A 17,422-nucleotide genomic window follows, 5' to 3' on the forward strand; every position below is an offset into this window, starting at 1 on the left:
AATACAGTACTGACAAATGAAATAAAGAATTAGAATCCAAATCTCAAAATTAATTTATATCTAATTTTGTTGATTTTTTATTTTGAAATTAAGTAAGGTTTTTGAGTTTTGTAAGGACACTTTACACTATATTAAAAAGATCCCCATTTTTATTTAAATGGTTTTCCCTTTTAGAGTGCGTACGTGTCGATGTCGTAGAGAGAGGAGGACGTGTTTCACACTGGTTATTACATGTATTAACTCCAAGCTAGAGAGCGGGTACCGAGTATTCGCCGTACGGACATTGAATGGCTGGTTCCCTCCGTACAATCCACCGGAATTTGAACGACAACGAAGGGATTGGAACCAGTCTAAGGGTACTGAGTGCGTACGTGATCGGATATCGGATACGATCGTCGGGGTATTTGCGTTTTAAAGATGAAATCGACAGCGCCATCTATTGATGTGCAAAAGAGCACAAAACATGTCAAAATGGCTGCCAGTGTTGCTGTAAGTTTTTGCCTTTTTGTTTTATGGTTCTTTGAGGACACTTAACTTTTTACGTGTAACCGTTTTTGACAAAAACGAGTGGAGCTCTTTCACACAGCAAAATTTAAAACAGGGAATCAGTCTGGATATTTTGATGAGAATAAAATAGGTAGCCTACACAAGTTGACATGTTGACAGGGGACGGCCTGTACAGATTATAGGCCTTTGCCTTCATCATGTAGTAAATTGCAAGACACATTAAATTTTTACATGTCCAGATGTTTAACATGTTTAAAGACATGAAAGAGTTCCGCGGGCAGGTAGGCTTGGTCGTACTAATTAACGTCAACACAACGTCAACACATGATAGTAACGTCAACACTCGGTCAATACACCCAAATCACATTCTAAGTTAACAGAGAGGCAATTCGATAGCAATATAATGCCTAAAATACAATTTGGCTAACAACAGTGGGCGACATTTGGGGGAAAAGCCGTTTTATTTCACGAAAATAACACCCTCCACACAGCCACGAAAGACGGTAGCCATGTTGCCTCTCGGTCAGACGGACCATACCATTACGCTACAGGGGTCACCTTTATACAGTATAATAAACCATGGTACGGTGGGAAAGCAAGATGACAGCTAACGGTGGTGCTCCTCATGAAAAAACCTCCCTTGAAATGTTGTAAAATGTAACCTTGATTAAATAGAAATTATTCCTAAGTGTATACATTACAGTTTGATACGTCTGTTTTCAATGCATTTTGTAAGTGCTGACCGTGTGTTGATGTTACTATCAATGTGTTGACGCGTGTTGACGGTTTGTTGACGCTGATTAGTAAGACCCGTTAGGCTAGGCCTACATAGCTCTTCTGGATGCGGTACATGTATGAATGATACACTGGCATGACTGGACACACTGCACAAACCCTACGAGTACGAGACTGGTCAGAAATATCTAAGTATTTTCTAAGATTAGAGTCCAAGTACCTTCCATAAGCTTTCCTTCCAATTAGTCATGTTAGGCCTAATTCATTTCACTCAAAATATCTCGAACCCCGAATCAAATTCCTGCGAATTCACCCCCAAAACCGTCCTTATAGTTTCTGATTCCAGCTTAGGATTAAGTGAGAATCGGTACATCCAAACTGTACCCCTCAGGAATGAAAACACTCAGGAATCAGTTGTCGGTGTGTGTGTGCCAATATGGCATGCTTTTTGTGAATGGTCCACCAGGCCGGTGCGCCGTAACGCCATCTCCAGGACATTAACGTGCAGTTTAAATAGCTCATTGAAAAAGATGGTGACTTTGAGCTTAACAAGAAGAGCGTTTCCAATTTGAAAGGAAATTTTTCTTTTCTTCCCAAATGTGATTAAATCTTACCATCATGTCTGGAATCTCCGATTTTCACTAAATCCTAGGCTGGATGCATTAGACAGTTTAAGGACCATTTTGGAGGTGAATTCAGAGGATTTTGATTTGGGGTATGAGCTATTTTGAGTGAAATGAATTAATGGAATGGAAAGTCTAGATGGAAGGTACTTGGACTCTACTGTTGCCTGGCCATATCCAAATGTTAAAAAGGGAGATTTGTAGAGTTCAGTGGCACTCAGTGTGCATTTTGTACTTCATGTAACCAGTATATAATATTATATATACAATATAAACAGCTTCACCACTGGAACCCCTGCAGTCTCCTGACAACGGACAGAGCATACTGTCGGAAACATTGAGTACCCCTGGTTCTTTTAAGAACCACACCTACTCATGGTGCTTCTGCAAACCTCTACAACTAACTTGCTACCTTCACCATGAAAGGCTTCAAAACTCATACATGTAACCAATGTTCTCCACAGCATTAAATTTCAGCATGGAGGCAGGCAATGCAAGTGCAGAGCATGAAGCCCTTACAGCATTGGGTCTGGGGCCCGCTTAAAGGACCCGGGAAAGTTTGGATTCTAGATCCTCTATAGTGCAATCAGCTATTTCCTGGGCACTTTTTCAGACTAAATCAAATTTACTGGTATTTATAACTTGAAATGAAGGCAAGGGGGGTCGGTCATCAAAAGTAGATTTTGTTTCGGGGCATTTTTTGTTACAGATTAGAACTTGTCACTAAATGGGGGTTAGGGAGTTATGAGCCTGAACAACCCTCAAACGCTGAAATTTACATGTAGGTTACTGGGTCTCAATGTGACAAAGTGAAAATGATATTAGCAAGGAGATTGCAACCAGTCCAGAATTTCATGCGTACATACATGTATGATTTATTATGTGTATAGATGTGAATGATCATACCCCTTGACGCCGGGACTTTTTTCTGAAAGCAGACTCCGAGAATTCCAGCCTCGCTTGGCCACAAAGGCCACCTGCTCATTGTTCGGTGGCATGCGGCTCTTTTCACGCGTCCACATTCCCGTTACCTCTTTTCAAAGTGGGGACTATTGTGAAGCTGGTGGTTATGATGCAAATTCGGCCTTTTCATTTCTTGGCAACACACAAAGGCCAATCACCATATACACAAGAGCCAGGGTATGCTTTCTTTCACCGTGTTCGCTTGAGCATGGGCCAAGAATAATAGCTGAAAAGTGGTCAGAGGGATCTCAAGTTTTACAGCGACTCTTACCGCCTCCCGGCAGGAAGGGGTTAATGTTAATACATGTTGTGTTCGTTGTGTCCAGTGCTGGGTTTGATCATAAATGCTAGAAGATTGCATCTAAACATTTTAGGAAGTAAACTGTTTTTAGTACCACTAACTGATATTTCCACTGGACAACAACAGCCCAGCTCATGGGAAAACCACAACAGTCAATCATAAAAGAATTGTTGCTGCACAAATGTCTATTTTGCAAATGTGCTGTTTTTTGCTACATGTAGGCCATATGAAAGAAAATTGCTACACTTTTTGTCATTGGGCATTTTGGCTTCGTTTTTGCTCTAAAAGGTTTTAGCTCCAGTTTAATTGATTTTTGGAATGGAAAAAAATATGGTTTTTGAATTTAACAGAAATGCAGCTGTTCAAATTTTTTTTTTGATTTTGTCATTGAGTTTGGATAATTTCTTATTGGATTCAACCTCCAACAAGAGTTTTATTTCCGACAACATTGTCAGTGCTATAGTGGCTTACATGTACATGTATGTGTCCTGTACATTCTTCAAAAAGCTGAACAAAGGGAAAATCAATACTTAAACAAGAGAAACCTTAAAATCTGTTTAAAAAGTCAAGTAGTGAATGAGAAGTGAATGTAGTTGAACATCATCACTTTAAAATAGAAGAGAATTTGAGCTTTTTGTCGAAATATATGCATATGCGCTCTCAATTCTATTTTGGAATTTTTTTCCAGGTATGCAGATGAGCTCTCAATCCTATTTCGGAAATGTTTCCAGGACAAATACGTGTACATGTAAGACCCATTTCATTATGAATTTTTCATTATAAATTTTTCATTTCATTATAAATTTTTCATTCACTTCCCAGGAATCACCTGGTCAGCCACCTGGAAATAGAGCCAGTGAATGTCAGTCATCCTCCAAACTGACCTCATTAGAAGCATCTGAGAACTCCATCACAGAAAATGGAAGAGCTAGCATTCAAGAAAAGCAGACTAAGGGTGAGACACAGCAGATTGATAGACAGTGAGATAAGGGAAATGAAATGAATTTCTTTGCTTGGTAATCTGGTGAGAGCTGAGACACAAATTACTTGCCCATGTGTGTCAGTGGTCAGGAAATGATGTCTCCATTAAATTTTTCTCTCTTCTTAGAAAAGCAGCCTTCTCCAACTCTATGCAGCCCATCAAAGTCAAAGCGTAAACTGGATTCATCAGACGGGCACGATGACAGCACATGTGATCCCCAGCTGGAGACCCTGTGCCGCAAAAAATTCAAACCAATTGCTCCCAAGCCTACGGTCAAGAAAGACCACCACCAGTCGGTTGTCACGGCAACCGTTCCCATTAAAGATGCTCCCCAGCCAGACTTTGGCCCATCCTTCTGCGTGACCAAGGGGGACAGCAAGAGCGGACCGGTGATGTTTGTGAGCCCAAAGGTGCAGCTGATTCCTAGTGTACCAATCATTGCCCACACACCCATGTTCAACACTGAGGCCTTGGCATCCAGTGGTTCTCCATTCTCAGTGACTGTTCCATTGATGTCACGCGGCAAGTACTTAAATGTAATGAATCCCCCAGCTAGGATTGCAATGACAGACATTGCAGGTCACTACAAAACTGTTGTTCAACTGTTACCAAGCAGTTCCAGTCACAGTTGTCTCCAGCCTACCAGCTGTGTGCCAACTAAGAGCAACCTGAACAAAACCAGTGCTGATATTTCTTCTGCCAACGCAGCACCAGTGAGAAGTGAACAGAGCCAAGGCAGAAATGGAATGTCAGCAAACAGAACTGCCAAAACGAAGACAGTATCAAAGCCAAAAGCAAGTAGATATAAATACAGCCTTCTGATGAATGGAGGTTGTTATGATGGTAACTTGAACACAGCAGCTAACACCAAGCCCCAGACCTGCATCACACCAGCTGTCTCCTTGAACGGAGGTGTGCGATTCAATCTACCAGCCATTCTAACAAGCTCAGGAATCTTACAGATAACTGTCCCCAGTGTTGGCATTGCTAACGGGCAAGTGCAGTACTGTGATGTTCCTTCAGCTGCAGATGTCGTACAAACACAATCTAGCAATTTGCAAACTCCTTCGACACAGTCTGTGAATGCATCAGACATTGTGGCAACTTCTACTGGACAACCAGTGAGCACAGCAAACGCCTGCATCACTACAACTTCCAGTGGATTGACACAGTCAAGTGTAAGTGAGTCGAGTGCTCGTCTTGGCAGTGTTGCTCAAATTTCCTGCAAGAAAACCAATGCAACAAGTACACGTGGTGTGTCTCTTGATGAAACACTGAGAATTATGTTAAGGAGCCCAAGAACAAATATCTCCCAAGATAACCAAAGAGAAACAAGTCAGAAAAAGAAAAGCAAACCACACAGGATGAGTGCTTCCTCTGCCAAAAGTCGTTGCAAGGGACAAAAGACCAGAGTAGATGTGTCTGTTGCTTCTTCAGTGAGTGAAAACAGTAGCATACAAGATAAGAGCAGTGGCAGGAGTGGGATAGTCGAAGCTTTGCCTGGTCAGTGTACAGATGAAGTGTCTTCACACCCTGTTGACAGTATACACAGAACAGTACCTAGTGAATATTTATCAGAACAAAGGAACAATGAAGTGACCACTACAGGCCAGAGTGTGCAATATCGACAAGGAGATGCTGGTGAAAATGGCCTGACAGAACAGATATCACTGGGGCAAGATGTGATACCAAATCAAAGGAGTCAAGGGATTAGAGCTTCAAGTTATTTAGTTAATGAAGAGACAATGACCATAGTGCATCCGGCAACAACCACAGTCGTGGCAAACTCTGCCTCTCATGATTCATCAAAGAGACTGCCAGACACATTAGTTTCATCATCTGGGGCCTCAGATTCTTGCTCGTCAATCACCAATGGCTTGGGCGGCATGACAAATGTTCAGGACCTTGACTATTTAAGACACTCCACACTGCCAGTAAATGTAACAACAAGCAATAATCTTCATGGATCTGTCAGGCCAGTGAATGAACAGTGGACTAGGACTATCACAACAGCTCCAAGAGCCTCTAGTTTGCCCAACTTTGCAACAGGACCTAGAGGCTTTTACACAAGCACAACCATTGCACCACTGGTAACCTTTAATATTTCACAAACAGCAAACCATCAAGTCCCACAAGGACCCAAGGACAGTGCTCCTGTACCAACAACAGTGAGCTTTCAGCCTGGTTTAGCTTTGCTCACATCTTCCACCGCACCATCTATGCAATCCAAGCAAACCAATAACATTACGGTGGTCACAACAGCCTGTGTTTCTCTCAGTAAGAGTTTAACTTCCATACCAAGACTAAATTCAAGAACTGTCTTCAGCACTACAATGTGCAGTAGTGTGGTGAGCAGAAACTTGCATAGTCATGTGCAGATGAATTCTGCATCGCAGGGATCCCATGATGGAATTCATCCTGGAACATCTGTCCAATCCTTGCAGAATCCAAGTGAAACCATCAGGCCTCAAGGTAATGTTCCTAGTTCTTCACATCCTGTTGCAAGACAGCAAAGGCCACATGCAGACTCCCACACAGCCGTAACTTATTCCCACAACACAGTGACATCAGTGGGGAATGCAAATCACAGCTTCCCTTCCACCTTGATTAGCTCCAGCAATTCCTGTATATCCACCACCACCTTGTCCACCCCTCCTGCGCCACATGGAACTTACCTACTAGATGTGAACACTCCAAGAATACCACCTGCTTCTTTATCATCCATCAGTGATGAGAGGAATGCTGTTCCGGTGCGAAGGCAGCCCCAGCTTCCTGGTGACAATCTTGGTACCATGCATCCTGAGATAAATGGTGCCATCGGCAACAGGGGCCACAATCCACCACAGAGCGATTTGCCGTTAGTGATAGCAAGACAGGCTAATCAAGAGCATCTTGTGCCGAGACAAAATGTTGATGCATCAGGTGCAAGACCAAGCAGTCTTCAGTGTACTACTCTCACAAACAGACCCGAGCACAGCTTGTGCACCCCATCTCTACCAGTAGTGCCCCACCATGCAGGTATCTTAGCCACAGCAATACTCCGATCAAGAGCTCTGGAGAGGAATCCTTGGGGGGTTCCCTCTCTGAATATGAGCACACCTCCAGTTGTTTCAAGTGTTGCTCTAACGCCACCAGTGACAGTGACTCCTAACACGACTGCAGGCTTCTTTAGAGCTACTGAGACTGTCAGTGTGACCAATAGTACCATTAGTCACACACATTCTGCAGACCATGGACTTCATTCACAATCAGCCACTGGAATGCCGTCATCTGTGGTGAGATGTACAGATAAAGGAATCCAAAACTGGCCCACCACTTCTGAGGGCATTCTCTCAAGACAAGAGGGAAGCAGTTTACCTGGAACTCATGCTGCAAGATTAAGCACTGAGAGACAGGGTAGAATGGCTGCACCCCCTCCTAGCTTTACTGGCAGTGAAGGTGCTGATCAGGGGGTCAATAATTCTGTAACAACTGCACCAGGAGATCAAGTCCTGAGCATGCAAAGCCATATCCAGTCAGTTCCACTTCACAGCAATATCCCACCAAATGCAAGGAATGCCATGAATGAGGCATTGCAGCGACGGAACAGGAATCTGCGCATGCATCCTACAAGGTCCGAAACTCCAAGCTCAGTTGTCAGCACACAGACCCATGCAAGCAGAGTGGCGGTGTCTGCCATCCAGGAGAGCAGCAGCTTCACTGGAACCCAGCCGACTCACGCTGTTGCTGAAAGGGGAGAAATGACAAGCACAGATCTTCTGCATGCATCAAGGGAGCATCCCAGGCAAGAGTCTGTTCCCCATCAGCACCCTGCTCATCATGTACATGGCATGCCTGGTGCACGGGTCCCTTCAAATTCCATGTCTCATCTGCCTATGCCATTGATGCCCCCACCATCCGTCTTGTACGGCAGCTCCACCCCAGTGCCCAATCTTTCCATGACTCCTCTCCATGGGGTGCCACTGCCAGGGTCACTGTCAGCCCATTCTGTTCAAGGACACGGCATGACTCACCAGGTTCATGCCACACCCCCACCTGCCCCCCACCATGGGCAGTCCGCTGGATCAAACCCGCAGGGCCCTGTCAATCACATGTTTGTACCTACCCCATATGGTCCTATCCATCGCTCTCTGTACATGCCACCACCGAGTCCCCATCCCCCAGATCTGAGCCTGATGTCTCCAAGATCCTACGGTCAAGTCCATATGCATGACAGTGTGTTGTACAGCCCTCGATTTTCTTCTCCAATAAGAAATTTGCCAGGATCAAGCTTGGCAGAGGGAATGTTTGGGACAGCAATGCCTAGGAGCTTCTCAGATGACCGATTGGACACTTGTTGTTCTGGACCTTACACTCACTCCCCACCGATTCATGACAACTCAAGTCACATGTACCCACCTGGCTTTATGTCACCACCAGTGAGTAGAAATCAACCACCTTCACAAACCAGTCTTTGTGACTCACACCAGCGGCAATTCAACCATCGAAGCCATCAAGGCGTGTCCGAGAGACACCCATTCTGCCATGACAGCATAAGACAAGCAGCACCTCAAGTCCCGGTTCCCGTAACACAGGCCAGCAGTTTCAATGGCACTCCAAGTTCAGCCATAGTTACAACTGTATGCATCTCTCTAGACTCTAATGTGTTAGTCTGCACAGCATCCTCATGTGTTCCAACTCAGCAGAGTAGTCTGGGGAACTCACTGCCTGCAAATTCACTCAGTCCAACAACCTCATCCACAGCAGGAGTAACCCCTGGAACCATGGTTTCCTCAAGTGCCAGTGAAAACACTTCTGCCGTGCCATCAGCCCCAACCAGCTCTTCCAGCACCACCCCAGTCAGAGTTGTAAACTTGGGAAACACGAGTGACAAGTACCTTCCTCTGGAGCTGGTTGTTTCCTCTCCATCTACACCAGTCACCTCATCTGCCTCAGTTGCAACACTCCCCATGCAACTCAGCAGTGAGCAGATTGTCAAGTTTGGTGATGTGATACTGGAATGCAGCCGGCAGATCTTGAGGGAGTCTGGTCGCACTGTGCTGTGCTGCTGGAGTTGTGACTACCACACAGCCGAACCCAAGAAGATGTACAGGCACCAGCGTCGTGATGAACAGCCAATGAAGTGCCAGCTTTGCAGCCACATGGGTATCTCCCGCTGTCAGTTAAATCAGCATTTTAAGGAGATGCATATGGATAAGGATGAGGACCCATTTAGGACGCCAGCTGTAACATGAAAAGTCTCTGTTCAGTGTCTCCAATTGCAACCAACGTTTGAGGAGGTCGTAACAAACAGAGAAGGTTAATAGTAATCAAACAATTATACATTTTACTTTCTGTTGCTTTACATGTAAAAGGCCGCTCAATATCAAACATGCAAGTGATCTTGACATTTAAATTTGGCTTGTCTAAACCATTTACAAACTTTTCTTTCATGTTGAAAGTGAAACCCCACGAGAGTGCAAAACAAGTCAAGTCAGTACAGTGTCAGGAAGTAATTAGCCCCGTGACATTCGCTGTATTGCTTACTAAATCCTACTCCTCCAAGTGAAAGCTGCTGAGTTGGAAGAGAGGGGTTAAGTCGAGATTCTCATGAACAACAAACTTTGTCTAGTCTTTTCTTCAAGGGAAAAAACTGAGTCCAAAATTCTAAAATGTAATGCACGATGAATCATTGATAAAATCAGCGTGTAGTGTTTTGTTCATAACCTCAAACATTGAACAAGACAGGATTTTAGTCCAGAACCAAAAGCGAAGATCCTGTGAAGGAATTTGTACTTCCATGTTCCCGCATACATGCATGTCACTCTATGCATTGATGTGTATAATATGTACATGTACATCTATGTTGGAAAGGCTGGTTAAAACATGTTGTCGCTGATTTTGTCTGGCACTTAAGCAGACAACTTCTGGAAGACATTTTAAGCTCAGAGTTTTATCTCTATGTTGTACTGAGTTTTGAGATGTGGGAAGTCATCTCTTTTTTTCTTGGAGGGCAGATTTTTTAATAACCTAATTTCATTTCTCTTCTGTCTGTATTTGAAACCAAAACCTCAGACACTGCTGTCAATGATTCTTACAACTTTGTGTAATTACGAGTACATGTATGTGATTTTGTTGATTGAAATTGTAAAAAATATATAATTAAAAATGCAGCTGAAATAGTTTACATAATCCATATTTATATTCGTACCTTTTCTGTAATTAACATGTTTGAGTAAAATTGTACATGCTGTTATTCCACTACCATGTAAAATAAGGAACAAAGAGAGTATTTATGCACCAAACCAAGTTTGTATTTTCATGTTTGTTGCTTTTTTATCTTTTCAAAAGATTTTTACAAGAAATTGTTTGCACCTGTTGAGCTTTTTTATACAAACTATACCCATGTAAATTGATTTTTTGCTTTTTTTACACTATCAACTGGCTAAAATTGTTTACCCAATTTTGGCTATTTTTCTTGTTCAAAACTTCAGTGTTCAAGATGTTCTTAATTACAGCCATTATAATTATAGTCTTGTTCTGCAACTTCAAGACAGTTCAAGCAGTTAATGCACCAGCCTCATTCTACTCATCAATGACACTTCTTTCTGAAAATGGAAAAACTGAGCTGGATGCTACATAGTTCTGTTTGATGTTATTACTAAGATGAGTATGTAATGATCTCCCTTTTTGTTGGGTAAGATGCTCACTGCAGAAGTTCAGGTTTCTTTTTGTAAATTCCTGTTATTATTCTTGGGAAGGTGATATGCATGTATTAATTGTATGTGGGAATTTGATTTCCTATGTTATTTGAAATTAAGGTTTAAGGTTGTGTTGTCACAAATGGGAGTTTGAACATGGTGCTGACAAATGAAAACAATCTTTAAATGCAAGTTTACTGTATTGCACGTGTGGTTTCTTATTATATCCATAAAATGATTGAATGGAAATTGTTTCTATTGTCACAGATATGGTTTAATTAAGCCACACATTTGCTGCTAAATTTACTTGAGTTCAAAATATTTAATTTCACGACACAACCTTTCATTTAGATATGCTTTTATTAATTAACTTGTTTCAGCTCAACTCCCCTCCCCTATTAATACAAATACTGGATGTAGGGAACCACGTTTGGTGTGGCCTCTTTTACTTTTAGGTTCATAGAAAGTCAAATTGCTTAATACATATAATAGTCCTTCTTGGTCACAAATGATGGAAATGCAGCTAAACATACGGAATATGAAAATGATTTGTCCGCTTATTTTAGCACATTTGGTTCACATTAAAAGGGACAGTTAAATACATATTTTATGCTGATAAAAGAAGCTTCACTTCATGGAATACGCCTGCCCCCGTGAGTGTTCTTTCGTCTATTAGTTGTGCACATATTTATGTACATATTCTATATACATATATTCCATTTATATATACACGTATTTATTCTTTTTTGATTGTAAAATGAAAATCAAACAACCAAAAAAGAAGTTGTTTTTTGACGTGACAATGAAAAAATTTTTGAAAGTTGTTTTCCGTTTTAAAAAAGAAAATGAAAATAGAAAACAATACATTTCTAATTTTGGATTTGAAAAAAAATGACAACAGAACAAAATCTTGTCTTTCATTTAAAAACTCAAAACGATCACATTCTTTTTCCCCTTTTTCAGTGTAGATATAAGCACCAACATAATCTAGGCCTATTGCTCCAACATTTAAGAATGAAAAACAGTTTCAATTTTTTATTGTGTAATGTACGAAACGCATTTGTATGCTCGCCACTATACGAGGAATTCGTTGCTTCTATTAAAGGGAGGAGCAACTCACAAGGGGATTTAAGGCAGTTTTCATCTTGAGAAGTGCTCAGAGACGTCACCTCAGTCAAAATAACGCGGGTACACGTGTGCAGACGAATGAAACTTGGACTACATGTACTTTCGTTTTCAACAGAAAAAGAAGAAGCGAGTCTGTCGTCTTTTCCCTCATTTTCCGTTTTCAAATCGAAACATGCTCGGACCATACCCTGCTGCTGATGATTGATCATGATCCATGATCGTTGGTAGCCACGTATGGTGAGTGTACCTTCAACAAGTGGGATGGGAAGAGAGCCATAAGAGGATCGACCGCTTCGCGGCACTATACGATCTTTGGTTCGGAGACCATCGCGTGGACACACGTATTTGTTGTCGCCCAATCCCCACTTCGCCCTATTTTCACTTTGCCCCGTCCGTGCTATACTAATGTATTGTAATTTATTGATGCCAATAATACATCATAAACAAGATGGGAGACAAAAGTAATAAAAAATCACTGTGGTCACAGACCACTCTCCCTACAGTCTAGTAGTGAAAAATTAAAGATATTAATAGGCCTAATAAGTAAATACACTATCTAAAACACTGAACATGTAAGCAGTTAAATATGTAAATGCATATAAAAATACACTTGGACACTTTATAAAAATTTAACAATAAGTATTATCTAGAAATAAAACGATAATACTTCATTAATTAAATAAATTTTAAAAAAAGAATTAAAACGACCACCTAGGACATAAACATAAAATAAATAAATACATGTACATGAAATGGCACATTGGTCCAGTTATGAAGTAAGGAAAGAATTACAAAAAAGGGCGAAATCAAAAAGGGTGAGCTACTCTGGTAAGGACATGATGCATGTGTAACCTGGAAATTTGCCCCGCTAACTGAATACATAAGACTTTGGGAAAGTAACAAGATCTGAAGACACCTGGTTCAGGAAGACTGGGTCGCGATTTATTTGGAAGGTCAGGACAAAGTTAACAAATGAAAAAAAATGGAAATGTGATAACAACCCAACACAGTGCCACAAGTGGATTACTCGAGTGACCAATCAGGCACAAACCCCAGCTGCAACTGGTGACAAGAGCAGAAAAGTGCAAATGTGGGAAGGCTGAAGAGAGCAGTGAGTGGTAATGCTCACTCTTCCGTAGCGCGCACCAGTCTGCACAATTAACTGCAGGAGCTGAGGCCTGAGCTCGATGAGCAATGCTAAACTAAAAGGTGATACGGGGTACCAGACAAGTTGCTGACTAAACTAAGGAAGCTTGTAAAAGAAAAAGTGTCATGTAAAAAAAAACATTCAAATCTCCCTTCCACACTTGCCACCACTTAAAATCCTTGTTGTCCTCAACAAGGGAAACTTAAGTACATGAAATGCACCATCTAACCTAAGTTATTACAGTACAATACTTATTTCCACTCCCAAAGCGCTGAGGTGGTCTTCGCCTTCGTGGAGGGCGCCGTCTGGAGAGTATACCTCCTCAAATGACAAGTCATTGTTCTCGGTGTCTGTACTGGAATCAGGCTCTTCCAGCTGTGGCGTTACAGGACGTCCTCTTCTAAGGAGTCTGGGTAGAGGTGGGTACCTTCTGCTGTCATTAGTGTGACCACTTCCTTCTGACTCACTCTGACCTAGCAGTTCAGTTCTTGAGCTGTCACAGGACTGACCATCTCTGTACTGGCATCTGCAGAGGCTGGTTCTGCTTGGCCTCAGCTGAGATTTAGCTTGTGACTCTTCAGAGTCTGAAGTTCCCGGTGCCGATACTACGTCGAATGGGCGGAGCATGAGCATGTTGCGGTGAAGAGTCCTGGTGTTGGGAGAGCCTATCCGCCGGACCACATAGACTGGGATGCCCTGCTGTTTCCTCACAACGATATAGGGGTCTGTTTCCCACCTGTCCTTCAGTTTGGCTTTCCCGCGCTGAGACTTGTTAGCAACAAGGAAATTGTCACCAGCCTGGGGGATGCAGTCACTTGCCTGCTGATCATACGTGGCCTTCTGCTTGATCCTGGCCCTTTCAGCTGTCGTCTGGACTTCCCAGTAAACGTCATGCATGTGCTGTCTGAGGCGCCGGACATAGCGGGGGTAATTGTGGTCGGGCCTTTGCTCTGCCTCGTTGTCTTGTGTTGATGGGATGAGGATGTCTACGGGTAACTTGGGCCTCCGCATGAACATCAGATAAAATGGGGAATACCCAGTACACTCATGTTGGGTGCAGTTGTATGCATGGGTCAGGACGCACACATATATAGCCCAGTTGACCTTCTGCTCCGGATTGAGTGTCCCCAACATTGACATCAGCGTCCGGTTCCAACGTTCCATCATTTCATTCCCCTGGGGGTGATATGGTGTGGTTCGGGTCTTCTTCACCCCAAGCAGCTTACACAACTCCTTTATCACATCTGACTCAAAGGACTTGCCCTGGTCAGAGTGCAGCCTCTCTGGAATCCCATAATTGACCACAAATTTCTCCCACAACACCTTGGCCACAGTCGTCGCTTTTTCATCTTTGGTGGGGTATGCCTGGGTGTATCTGGAGTAATGATCGGTTATGACCAGAACGTGTTCATAGCCACCCTTTGACCTTTCTAGGCTCAAGAAGTCGATGCAGACTAGCTCCAGCGGGCGTGTAGTGCGGATACTTTCCAGCGTTGTCTGTCTTCAGGTGTCTAGCGTCTTCCTGAGTGTGCACCGTCTGAACTTCTTGATGTAAGCACGGATGTCAGAATAGAGGCCAGGCCATAAATACCTCTCCCTAGCTTGGTGTAGTGTCTTGTCGAGACAAAGATGCCCCATCGAGTCATGAAGGTGTTGTAACACCTGTGATCGAAGGTCTACTGGTATGACAAGGAGGTACTGCCGGCCAGCTGCATCACCACCCAGACGATGAACAAGGAGATCTTACCTCCAATCGGTCCCAACTCCTCAACAGCCGACGGACAGCACTGGTTTCTTGTCCCAGTTGCCTTTTGCATGGTCTTCCTTCTCGTATGCCCTTCAGGTATATAACTCTGGAGATGGCTTCATCTCTCAGCTGTGCTGAGAGGAGGTCAACACCCTGAACAAGGCTTGTACCTGGGATGAGGTTGTCGTGGGCAGTTGAAACTGATTCATCACCCGAAATACTGGGACCTTCTCTTGGCGCGCGACGTTACTTCTTGAGCCTGCAACTGTGCTGATACCTTCTCTCCCCCATTCTGTTCTTCGCTCGCCAACTTATCCTCCGATCTGTCCATCCCCACTTCATTGGTACCAAAGACGCAAGATACTTCATCCCTGACAATCCGTGACAGTGCAGCTGCACTGCCATTGGCGTGACCGGGCCGGTAGATTATGTCCAACTTAAACTTAGACAAATCACTAACCCATCGCTGACCATAAGCATCCAGCTTGGCCGTTTTGAGAATGTAAGTGAGTGGGTTGTTGTCGGTGACTGCAGTGACATCTTGACCATAGAGGTAATTGCGGAACTTCACCGTTATTGCCCAATGGAGAGCTCGGAACTCCAGCTTATGAGCAGGATACTTGGCCTCTGACGGTGTAAGGGTGCGACTGGCGTATGCTATTGGCCGCTCTCGTCCATCTTGCACAAGTGTGAGAACTGCCCAACACCCATCGGCCGAGGCATCTGTCTGGACAGTGAATGGGAGGGCATAGTCAGCATAGGCAAGGACCGGGGTTGAAGTCATTTTCTGCTTCAGTAGGTCGAAAGCTTTCTGACGCTCCTGACTCCAGGTGAACGGTGGATCCTTCGTTCCACGCCTGCCTCCTATCAGGGCAAAAAGTGGTCCCGCAATTCGAGCATAATTGTGAAGGAAACGCCGATAGTAGCCAGTGAACCCCAAGAAACTACGGACATCCTGTTTGGTCTTCGGCTTGGGCCAATCCACGACGGCAGACGTCTTTACAGGGTCGGTGGCAATACCATCTGCAGACACAACATGGCCAAGATAGCGAACTTGTGACTGGAAAAAATGGCATTTGGATGGTTTAAGCTTCAAACCATACTCACGCAGCCTCTCGAAAACCTTTGCAAGCCTCTCTCGGTGTTCATCTACAGTACTACTGAATGTATGATTATGTCATCAAGGTACAGAAGGAGGGAGTCGAAATTCATGTTCCCAAGGGCAGCGGTCATCAGTCTTTGAAATGTTGCCAGGGCGTTCATTAGCCCAAAGGGCATTCTGGTAAACTCATACAAGCCCATGGGGGGACGTGAATGCCGTCTTGGGTCGATCCTTTTCAACCACCTTGACTTGGAGGTACCCGGACGTCAGATCCAGGTTTGCGAAGTATTTGGCTTTACCAAGGGACGTCTAAGGCATCTTCGACGCGAGGCAGTGGAAATGCATCCCGCACCGTCTTGGCGTTCAGCTGGCGACAATCGACACAGAGTCTGATTTTACCGTCCTTCTTTCGTACGATTACGATGGGGGATGCATAAGGGCTCTGACTCGGCTGTATCACTCCGGATGCCTTCAGCTTGTCTATATGCTGTCGGACGTCTTGGAGTTGCCCTGGTGGGACCCTGCGGTACGGCAGCCTGAAGGGAATATTATCAATCAGGGGTATCTCATGTTCTACCGTCTCAGTGTAGCCCAGGTCTTGATCATCTCGGGAGAAAACATCCTTGTTTTCGGAGAGTAACTGGAAAACCTGTTCTGCCTGCTTGTCTGTCAGGTTCTCATGGTTGACATCAATCTCTGGGACTTGGGGTTCCACCGCCGACTGGTTACATACAGCTTAGTGGGTGTTGCAGTTAGAGTGGGTTTCTTTGTCCGCTTCAACTCTGCCAATTCCTTGACTACAGACAGGGTACCCAAGCAGGTATTTGGCCTCAAAGTGAATTGACGCGGAGAGAGGTTGCATACTCGAACAGTGGTCGTTCCCCTTTTAACCTCCGAAAAAGTTCTACCAACGACCAGATTCTCCTCAAAGGTTGCATTGGCTGGCTCCACAAGTGCGTAGAAGGTCTTTCCATGTGTTCGTCTTGGGGCTTGTGTTGGCACATCTACCTCCGCACCGGACTTTATCACCAACCTTCTCTTGCTGGCATACTTAAGAGAGCCAATTTCACCATCCCTGTTTGCAAAGTCAGTCCCATCACAGTTGACACACTGAAAAGCATTAAACCAGGGGTCAGAACGTCGTCTGGTCCTGGCCATAAACCACCGGCCATATCTTTGATGCAGTCTATCATGTAAGGCCACGATGACGTTGGTTCCCAAGAGAACAGGGGTAGATTATCGAAAGTCTGTGGTAAGCACCACAAAGGCAGGCACATCACAGATTGTCTGACCCAAAACAACAATGTCCAGCATGATGTACCCACCATGCGGGACACTCTGGCCACCCGCTCCATAGATACGAACATCTGCTTTGCTCATGACTCTATCTTGCAGTTTGGGATGTGCTGACATGTACTGATCTGTGATCGTAGTCACCTGCGATCCAGTGTCCATTAGAGCCCGACATGTCCGCCCAGCCACAGTAACTTGAGTAGTGATCACAGGG

At 44.0% G+C, this 17,422-nt stretch overlaps 1 protein-coding gene across 1 annotated transcript; it reads left to right on the forward strand.

The window, feature by feature from the left end:
* The first annotated feature begins 389 nt into the window (after positions 1-389).
* On the forward strand, positions 390-11,431 carry LOC110975694 (uncharacterized). The gene is made up of 3 exons (XM_022228394.2): positions 390-489; positions 3,952-4,084; positions 4,238-11,431. The coding sequence occupies exons 1-3, from the start codon at positions 418-420 to the stop codon at positions 9,343-9,345; spliced, it is 5,313 nt and encodes a 1,770-aa protein (XP_022084086.2). The 5' UTR covers positions 390-417; the 3' UTR covers positions 9,346-11,431.
* The last annotated feature ends 5,991 nt before the right edge of the window (positions 11,432-17,422 follow it).

Source organism: Acanthaster planci, linkage group LG06 (assembly GCF_054643075.1).
Source record: "Acanthaster planci isolate LZ-2023a linkage group LG06, COTS_SCS, whole genome shotgun sequence".
Lineage (NCBI taxonomy): Eukaryota > Metazoa > Echinodermata > Asteroidea > Valvatida > Acanthasteridae > Acanthaster > Acanthaster planci.

What these genes read in the sequence shown, in the direction of transcription:
- LOC110975694 (XM_022228394.2), top strand. Translation starts at nt 418, where the DNA reads ATGAAATCGACAGCGCCATCTATTGATGTGCAAAAGAGCACAAAACAT. An exon ending in AAATGGCTGCCAGTGTTGCT is followed by an intron (nt 490 to 3,951) that starts GTAAGTTTTTGC and finishes TTCACTTCCCAG; the next exon opens with GAATCACCTGGTCAGCCACC. An exon ending in TCAAGAAAAGCAGACTAAGG is followed by an intron (nt 4,085 to 4,237) that starts GTGAGACACAGC and finishes CTCTCTTCTTAG; the next exon opens with AAAAGCAGCCTTCTCCAACT.